Source organism: Fukomys damarensis, unplaced genomic scaffold (genome assembly GCF_012274545.1).
Source record: "Fukomys damarensis isolate Sample0158 unplaced genomic scaffold, DMR_v1.0_HiC HiC_scaffold_4, whole genome shotgun sequence".
Taxonomy (NCBI): Eukaryota; Metazoa; Chordata; class Mammalia; order Rodentia; family Bathyergidae; genus Fukomys; species Fukomys damarensis.
Window position 1 is genome coordinate 65,111,494 of NW_022900916.1, and position 10,618 is coordinate 65,122,111.

The following is a 10,618-nucleotide window of genomic DNA, read 5'->3' on the forward strand; positions in this document are numbered from 1 at the left end:
TATGCAGTACAATAAATAAAACAGACCAAATACTTTATAAATTTTCTCAATGAGTATGTACAAATACTGATTTTTCAAGCATTTTATCTCCATCCTTATCTATGTTGGCGGAACACAGTAAGGTTTATGAACAGAAGAATAAGGAAAATTTAACATTTTGATCACTGGAATATTTGAAAGATTGGTCAATATATCCAAGTTGTTATTCTGAGTACATTTTCTTTTTATTGGTATTGCCAAACACTACCAAGTTCAGACATTTTCTTATGAAAATTCAAACATTCTTAATTTTAGATATTAGTTTTATAATAAAATAATAATACATAAAATGATATGGAATGAAGTTAAGTGATATTTAAACAAACAGAAGACTTTCATTCTTGGGGGGGGGAGGGCAGGGATATGGGGAAAAATGAGAACCAAGACCTGTCATGTAAAGGTACAAGATCCCAATGATGAAGGTAACTGTACTGTACACCTAAAATGTAACAATAGACTCAACGAGAAAAAAAGTAGATTTCTTGCCATCTTTCGTTTACTATGAAAATAGAGTGACTTACTACGTCGAAAGCTCAGCCAACAGCCACAGGAATTATATTTAACAATGGACTTCTTTCACTGAACATTTATTAATATCTGATAAATAAAATCAAATGTACATTCATTCATTCACACAGCACACATCAAGAACATAGGGCATTCTATTCTATTTTTCTTTGTAATATCAGTGATCCGTCTGAATGTTTTGCTTGAATCATTTTTAACATTGTGTGAGGACTCATTAAAAAACACCTTAACACTTTCCCCTCTATCCTCCCATAAATTTGTTTCATATTTGCCTACTACTTTTACCAGTTAAAATAAAATGTTCCTGTTTGGATATCCGTAATTTAGTTCATATTCAGATATCGGTAGCATTTTGAATCGGTACCAATTTTTTAAACCTTGCAATAATCAGATACTTTAAATATATCGTTTCATAGGTAGTGACGATTTATTTATCCACACATATTAATTCAATGTTTTAACACACATTAATTCAAGGGAGTTGACACATGTAAGGCCTCTTTGACTCCATTTAACTGTTGCATCTGGCTGGAGTAAGACTGGTGGAACAGATCTTGACCTTGGAACACTGGTTGGATTAAAGGGTTCCAGTGGATGACAGAAGCTGCGGCTGGGTTTAAGTGAGGGCCAAACAAGGCTGGGATGAGCGCTGCCGGAGGCAGGGGCGGAAGCGTTATGTGGGATGGGTAAAGGGGGGCTGCGTTGACTAAATGCAGGGGGTGGCCTGCTAAGAAAGTGGGGTGCGCAGGGAAGATGGGTGGAGTCAGAGTTGTAAATGAAATAGGAGTAAACTGTGACTGGGAAAGAGGAGGGAGATGAGCAAATGGGACGGGACCGCTGTGGGAACTGACGGCAGCAGACACAGCAAAATGCTGCAGGAACGTGTGGTGGACGGTGGTGATGGACGTGTGCTGGTGAGCGGGCGCTGTCTGCAGGGCTGAGGCTGGAGAGAAGGCAGCGGGTCCTGCAGCAGGCAGCACTCGGAGGTGCTTTGCCAGGACCTGGTTCTGCATATGCTGCTGGGCCTGTAGCTGCAGAAACTTATATTTATCTATTTCATCTTGGGAAAAGGTTATAGGCTGTTGAAGGAAAGGAGGAGAGAGAGATTTACGACACATCTGTAATTCCTCTTCCGCTTTGTCATGCTTCTGCGCAGTTCTGTCATAGTAAGTGCTTATATTCCCCTCTGCATGATTCCTATGCATGCTCACATCCTGTATGTCTAGATTTATTTGGTCCCTTCTGGTCTCTGTTGAATCGGTTACTCCAGTATATCTATTAGATGGAAAAACACCAGGGAAATCATTTGGTACTGGGTCATGGCTTTGAATAAAAGCCTGGACTTCACTAGTTAAAGATTTTGATTGTTCTTTTGTTCTTGGGTTCTTTTTTCTGTTTAGTGACTGAGACTCGGCTGCTACATGAATCATACCGTTAGAAAGACGGTCATCAGATTTGGTGTCCACTAAGGCAGTACAGTGACTTGTCTGTGAGCTTCTGATTTTGTCTTTCTTAGTAGACCTTTGAACTGCATTGCCTTTACTGTGTTTTCTTCTACTCGTGTGTTGTCTTTCTTCTGGAAACGGCAATGTTGATCTTTTACAACCTGGTGGTGCGAGTTGACTTGTGACCTGGATTCCTGCATGAGCCATGGATTCACTTTTACAGCTGGGTGAAGAGACCTCCCAATTTGTTGATTGCTCCTGACACTTCCTTGCTTGTACTCTTTCTAAAAGGCTTTTGGCTGTTAGGGGGCTCCGCTCTCCTGAAACTTTTGTCTCTGTGGTGTCCGGAGGTTCAGTGGGAGAGGTCCTCAGAACGTAGCTGACAGTCCCCGAATCACAACGCCCTTTCTCAGCTTTCCTCCAATCACAGACATGATGACTGCCCAAGAATTCTTGACTTCTCTTGCTTTTATTTAAGTAATCAATCCTCTGACTTGAATAAGAGCCCAATTTTCTGTGTTGAGCTTCCTGGAAATCAGGAGATTTTTCAGTGTTTCCAGCACAGGAAACCTGTGAGCAGGAATCACAGTGGATGATTCTCATAGATTTTAGCCCTGAAAATTGTTGATTTTTATCCAGTTTATATCGTTCTTGGTAATGGCAATGTCTGTGTCTTAAGTATTTTTTATTCTTCAATGATTCCCACAATTTGCAGTTCCTGTGTCTCTGCGTTTCAGACTGCAGACCATTGTTCTTTGTCATCTCGTGGGACAAACAGAGGCAGGTGTGCTTTCCAGGCTTGCATTTGTGGCTTTCTACTGAGCTGTGTTCTCTTTTGCAAAGATAGAGCAAATCATCATTGCTGCTAGTATTAGACCTGTGACTTGAACAAGTGCTTCTCAGGCTGGACATACTGCTCAACGATTTGTCCAAGAGGCTGTAATGTCCCCTGTGAGATGACTTGGGAGGACATCTCGGGCTTTGGTGTCTACATCCAGACACACTACTGGTCATGTTGATGTTGCTATTCAGAATTACACTGGCATCCTTGCTCGGGCCACTGTGACTCCCACATACATAAGGACTAGAATTCCAGGTGAGATGATTTTCTTCTTCAAACACGGAACGAGGTTTGCAGGAAATCAACTTATGCTTCTTAGTCCTAGAGATGCAGGAAGGAAAGGACACATCCTTGTTTTCATCATTTAGAACTACTCCTCCACAACTTTTCCAGTGGGATCTTGAAGGTTCCTTAAATTCAAGGTCGGTAGTATTGTTCTTTCCTACACAGTCCTTTAGAGATACAGCAAGGTAAGCAGGCACTTCAGGATTTTTCAATTCCAACTTACTTGCACAGAAATTATGTTCACTCTTCTTAGGCTCGGAATCATTGTAGCCCAAATTACACTTTCTCTGGAAATTTTCCCAATCTGCATTAGCTATGATCATCTTTGGTTTCAGAGACCGGTTATCTTCTTGGATAAGTTGTTGTTGGTCTTTGACTAAACCTGAGACTTTGCTTTCTATTTTTGTTTTCACTTGCAAGGCTTCCTTGCCCAATTCTGTTCCTAAACTGTCAGGATTGTTGACACCCTTTGTGTTTCGAGAAAGCTTGAAATCAAAATACAATGGGTTGCAGCCATAAGAGATACAGGGCTCTGTTTTTGTGAAGAGCAGAAGTTCTGTAGGCCATTGGAGAGTGGTGTGGCCATCCTTGCTTTGTACATGGAGAAAAGGCAATGGCTCGGATGTCGCATCGTGGGGACATCCTTCTCTTAGAACTTTTTGCCTGTGTGTGCTAATTGTTTCACTTTCATTTAAAGATTTTCCTCTGGTCTCCAAGCTGGAATTGCCACCCAAATGTACTGTATTCTTTTGTTCACTCAGCTCTGGTAACAAAAAGTCATCCAAACATTCAAATATCCTGGTATCCCTGTGCTTATAAATGTTTGCTGTGCTGAAGGAAATGCTTTCTTGGCCTGGGTGATTCATGCAATTTTCTGAAGCGTTTTTCAATATATTTTTAGTTTCTTTCTCTCTGCTGGCAGGAATAAAATCTTCGTCTGAAAGATGAATGTTACCTTTGGAGAAAGAAGCCTGAATGCCAATGGAATCTTCCAGCGCCTCATCCATAGAGTCATTTTGGTCTTGCAAAATATTAGACCTCCTGGTAAAGGTATTGCGTAAAACACTCTCCACAGGAATTGGTGAGACACTTCCGACTCCTGCCTCAGTGAGTCGAGCATCCTCCTTTGCAAACCGGCAACATTTGCATTTCTCCATAGTTTGTTTTTTTTTGTAAGTGGGTGACTTGTTACAATCGTAGGTTTCTTCTGTGCTCTCCCTGAAAGCGGGTGCTGAAGATTCTAACTTTAGATGCACTTTTTTAGAGAATGAAAACGATATGCCAGTCCTGGGGCTTGCGTTGCCGAGACCAGAAGGTGTGTGCGGTATCCGACTGCCAAACAAACAAAGCCCGTCTGATGGTAACTGGTGTCGGGGGTGCACGGTAAAACGCTGTCTGTCAGGAATGTTCCTGGGGATGTTCTTTCCCTTGAGGAGAAGAGCACTCTTCATGCAGGGTACCTTTCTGCTGCTCTTCACTGAGAAAATTCCCTGATGGATTTGCTTTTCAATGGCTATCCTGGGGGCTTTGTACGCTGGTCCATTTCCAGAAACACTGTAAACATAATAAATATTTAAACAATTAATACATTTGAGTTTTGAGCCTTACCTAGGTGTGAGCATGTCGTGTTGACTCTATGATATTTGACTATTTACGAGCTAATTACATAGTCTGTAATACAACTATTTTATCATGAGTTTACAAGCCAGTATAACTTTTAGTGTGTATACTTGTAAAATGCACTGTTAAGTGTATTATTTAGAAATTAGTAAAAAAAAAGAGCAAATTAATTTTTTTGCTAGCGCCAAAACAGAATTCGTTACATACAATATATGTCCCTTGGAACTTGTCCATTCTTGAGTACAGATTGAAACGGTTCCGTAATTTTCCAATCAGAGCATTCACATTAAATAGGAAATAAAGTAAAATTGAAATTTACTTTCAAAGTACAAAAGTATTCTTCAGTTTGCTTTTATGTATAAATTCTAGCATTTTCTAATTTTTGGTTTTGCAGTTTTGAAATTCCGGCTTTATTTCCATTTGAAGCAGAATAGTAAGCTCCTGCTCTATGACTAGTCACTAGTTTGAGTCATCATAATTAATGCAGAAGAAGTAGACATACTCGCTTTCTCATTTATGATGACTTTGAAATCTTTCCTCTGACTCTTTCTAAAATCCTACCTTCTGTGCATACATGTCTTGTGTTTAAACGTCTTCAAAGACTATTCATTCAATTGTGCTTCATTAGTAATTGAAAAACTAAAATACAAATATCGCACACCCGGGAGATGACACACTTCTGCTAAAAACCATTCTGCCCTTTAGAATTTTACCTATAAACCTTCTACTACAAAACAAGCATTCACTGGGACAAAGCAATACATCATATGATTTATGTAATTTTTTGTTTTCTTTACTTTTGTCTTTTACTGTTTGCCAGGAAACACATTTACTTTATTTCTCTTTTAGATTTTTATTTAATTTTTATTCTGTCATTTGTTTCTTGAATATAAAATATTAAAATGATAATACTGTATATATTCACAACACAAAGTTTAAATTCCAAAGAAGAGATTTGTGAGACCTTTCTAAAAACATTGCCGTTGGTTTCACTTGTGACTATTTGGCCAATTAGTTTAGAACTCTGCAACAGTCTCCAGTTTCGGCGCCCAGTTCCATACACTTTGATTCATTGTCTTTATTTCCGAAGTACTTCAGGCGTGAGTCATTAGCCTACTTTTATTTATTTTTGAAATGAATCTATTTACTAGCATAATTTTCCTTTTTATTCATAGAAAATCAATTTATAATATTTGGTATATAAACATTATTCTTTTCTTATGTTATTTACTTTATATTTACCAGAACACAGAACACAACTAGAAGTTGATTTCTTTTGGTTAATTTTTAATATTACTTCTGAAGCACTTCTAATTTAGCTTCATTCAGCAAAGGTACATTTTCTTTTCTGATTTTCTGATTACTGCATTATTCTTGTTCTCCTTTCCTGTACCGGGGTAGGTATGCTAAAATTACTGGCTTTCCTAAACGCATGCTTTGGGTCTTTCGGCTTATTACAGAACTGTACTGTCTTTGGTCTTTTGCTATAGTTTAGGGAGAATTTCTTGTATTTAGTATTGATTATTCAGACTTCTTCGTTTTACACTATTTCAATCTGTTGTTTATTATGTCCATATGGAGTTTAATTTGCAAACAATCATTTTAGTCACCCTTTAATTTTCAATGATTTCATATATCTCTTCTCATACATGAATTAATGGCTGTAAATACAGAGTTAGAGCATTTCCCTGAATCTTGCAGAAAACCAAATTTAGAAAAAAATTTTTCTTTTTATTGAGTGTATTGGTACATTCTAGGTATACAGTACAGTTACACTCATTATTGGGATCCTGTACCTCTCCATGACAGGTCTTGGTTCTCATTTTTTCCCCTTGTCCCTGCCCTCCCTTCACCCCCTCCTCCCTTCCCCATTTACAAACACTTTATTTCCAGTTTTTCATTTTCTCATATTTTCACTTTTCCCTTATTCTCCTTCCCCTACCCTTCCCACTTTTCCTACACCTTTAGCCTTCCTTCCTATTTCACATTGTTAATTATCCCATTAGGATCTTGTGTACTATTATAGTTTTTCACACCAGATAAACTATTTGGTATTAGAAATTTTCTAAAACTGAATTCTGTGCCTTAGTTTCAAAATAAAAATGATCTTCTTTGAGTTCTTTGTAAATAGGGAAGGATGAAGGGGGTAAAAGGGGTGAAGGGAGGGCAGGGGTATGGGGAAAAAAAAAGACCCAAGACACACACACACACACACATATACATAATGTAAATGTACACACATACAAACACACACACATATATCATGTAAATGTACGAGATCCCAATGATAAATGTAACTTTGTTGTTTGCTTTAAATGTACTAATAAACTTAATGGGGAAAAATGATCTTCTTGTTCTCACAATAATTTCCCTTTCTTAATATGAGAAATGGATAGAAACATTTTAAGACAGTGTGTGGGTTACTGAATTTTTTTCAAACATAAAGAAAAATAAAGAGCATAGAGATTTAGTGTAGTAACTGGCCTTTTAAAGTGTCTGCAGCCTGAGGATAGAAGACCGAAATTGAGAAACAGCTGTAACCCTCCACTTTGCGTGTTGTTAAAGATTCCATTCCACATTTGTAGCCACACACTGGATTAAGATCTGTATCTCTACATTAAGTTGCATGCTCCATGAACCTTGATCAATTTGTCATTATCAGGACTTATACTCAGCAGAAATTATTCCAAATGTCTAGCGGACCGATGCTATTGCTTTTCCTTCCAGATTCCTTTATGATACAAATACTATAGTATTTCCATATTATATTTTAAATATACATTTGCCTTAGCAATATTTTTGCTTATTTTTCTGGCACTGTTTTCTGCATGTTCTTGTCTGATTTATGTTAATCTAAATGCTCTCTCCTTTATTGCTGCTTTATTTTACTATTTATCTCTCTAATGTGAAAGCTTCTTTTCTCACATTATTTTAAATATTTTAAACTTCTCTGCTCTTAATGCTTTTACAGTATATTTTGAACTTAACTTTTAGTTCTTGGTTCTTGTTCTTATTTTCCAATATACTCTGCAGTTGTGATTATAGATTTTTAAATGTTTTAGCCTTTTATTCTCAGTGTTACTCTTTAAGACCTCTTATTTTCATTCTTTGCATTCTTGACCTTTTGCTTTATAAGCTTCAATTTCTCTTATCTCAAATATTATTTTCTTACTTATTTTGGAAAATCCTAATTTTCTATCCTTGTAGTGTTAATTATTACTTCAATATAAGTTTATGCATTACAACATTATAAATATTTTTGGTATTAGGTATTGAACTCAGGACTGTGCACTTGCCAGGAAGGCATGGCGCCACTAGGCTAAATCCCTGGCCCTATAACATTATTAAAGCTTTAATTTTTCTAGCTTTATTGTGGTGTAATCGACAAATAATTGTTGTATTTACTCTAGATGTATGGCATGATATTTTAATATATGTGTACATTGTACAATTATTACCATGATAATGTTAATTGACACATTCATTACCATATTTTGCAGTGTGTTTGCACATGTAGTGAAAGAGTAAGGACACTAATATCCACCACCATCCTAATAAATTTCAAGTAAACAATTGAGTATTATCAATTCTAGTCACCAGGTTCCACATTAGATCCTAAGAACCATATCAGAAAGTTTGTATGAATTTACCAATCTGCATATTTCTCCTACATTTAGCTCTATTCAACTCTATCTGAAATAGAAACTTCATACCAGCTTTCTGCTATCATTTGTTCATCTGTCTGATTCAAATATTCATACATAGCAAATTCACTTGCCTTTTCCACAGAGTCATAGCAGAATCTTGTTATCTAGTGTACACTACTCAGAAGCCCTGATTGTGAGGACAAAGGACAAAAAAAGGTTACCCATGTAGAGAGTAAGTAATGTTGCTATTTTTCTTCTTTGTTTCATTTTAATTAATTCAGAGGCCAAGATAAAAATATTAAAACATTTTATTATGTAACTTCCCTTAGGTTATGGGATTATTTAAGAAGATAGAGCAGTTGGTTAGAGGATGAGTGGTAAGTATTATGAAAGGAGAAATAATCATCCTAGTTTTGTGTTATGTATCTAGAAGGCCAACATTTGTCTTTTTCCTGACAGTATACATACAACGCCACCTACAAAGCCTGCCTTTTTCGTATGCTAAATGAACCCAGATGTACAAGGTTTGTTTTGCTTAGTAAGAAAGTTTCCAGATTGACACCTGATCTTTAATGGAATGAATCTTACAATAAACAAGCCTGCCAATGGGTACCTCTGGCAAACTTAGAAAATTAAACAAACACATCATTGCCGTCAACACCACCCACTAACACCACCATGTGTCCTCAACGCCGTCCTGCCCTGTGTTCTTTTTCTCACAATGAAATAAAGAACGTGTGAGTAGAAATATAGGAGTGGGGTGACTTTTGTTACGACAAAGCAATCAAAATTGTGCTTGTTAAGGCTATTCAGACTTGTTGCGGAGACACGCAACAACTCTAGCCTGTCCTACGAGCGCCTGTCTTGAGGAGTTTTCAGTGGTGGGGACTGACACATTTATTATGGTCTGATTTATTGTATCTCATATGTAATCATGCAGGAATTGATATCTTTCTTAGATTTTGTTTCCTCTGCCTTACCCTAGCAAATATATGACTTGCTCTTATAGGTCTTGTTTTAACGAAGATTAGCCTATAAATTATTGACAAAACATTTGACATTGTATTGGCTGATATAAACTCAATACCTAATTTTTTACCCTCTTCTTAAATTTTATGGAAAATCAGAGAGTGCATTTTTGGTTTAACCTTCGCTCTGGATACATACTAAGCTTCTAGTTTTTTTTAACTAAATCAAATTCATTTTTAATATGATTATTATGTATTTTTATAAGTTAATTAAATAAACTGACTTCTACAAATATGAATATGTGCAACTAATACTATTTTCACCTCTCATTGATTCTAAAAACCAAATATTTACTTAGACTCCCACTTGAAGTCTAATATTCTGTAGTAATATAAGTTGTTCATTTCTGTGGTTGTACACTGTTTTTCACTTAACAGGGGTTTAAATTCTAGCACAGAGCTATAAATTTCACATTTAACTATGTTGCTGCCAACCACATTAATTAGCTGTTAGTGTTATACATTATGATTCATATGAACACAAATCACAATCTGCAAATTTAATTGCTTTCCAGGTAACAACTTTGAAACACTGAGTGGTTCCAAGATTTTGCAAAACTGCTATTTTTCAGCTACAAGAATGTATTAGCGCAATGCATGTTATATTATAATTATCAATTTAAATGGCACTGTGTGGGAAATTTAATTGCATTAATTACATCTTATTTGTCAGCCAATGATAGTGTTATTTACTCTAGATTCAGACATTCACAGGAGAATGTACAGAAGACATATTTCTCCAGAAATGCTTTGTTAGTTATGATTTTTAAAATTATTATTGCAAAATTTAAATTACCGAGGAACTATGTCAGTTCATTTAAGTCAACTGCATAGAATAAATGCTAGTATATTACAATCATTCTTGGATCATTTCATTAAAGAGTACAATGAAATACTATTGGGTAGGAAAAATTAGTGGCAAAAGTGATTAATTTATAAAACTTTATCTGTTATAAATAATTCCCCACTGACGTATCTGTTGATTATTTACAATTTTACTCTGCTATAGTAAATTGAAATTTGCTATTTTATCATGGAAATTTCCCTTCAAGCTGAATAGACTTCTGAACCAACTCAAATTCTTAGGGCCAGGGATTTAGCTCAGTGGTGCCGCCACCTGCCCTGCAAGTGCAAGGTCCTGAGTTCCATCTCCAGTTTAAAAAAAAAAAAAAAAAAAAAAAAAAA

At 36.3% G+C, this 10,618-nt stretch overlaps 1 protein-coding gene across 1 annotated transcript in view; it reads right to left on the reverse strand.

Annotated features, from left to right (window-relative positions):
* Nucleotides 1-700: 700 nt before the first annotated feature.
* Znf804b (zinc finger protein 804B) overlaps nt 701-10,618 on the reverse strand; it is a 517,996-nt gene continuing 508,078 nt past the window's right edge. The window contains exon 4 of the mRNA XM_033758587.1: nt 701-4,692. Within this exon, the coding sequence (XP_033614478.1) occupies nt 1,035-4,692 (3,658 nt within the window). The 3' untranslated portion in view covers nt 701-1,034. The remainder of the gene's footprint in view (nt 4,693-10,618) is intronic.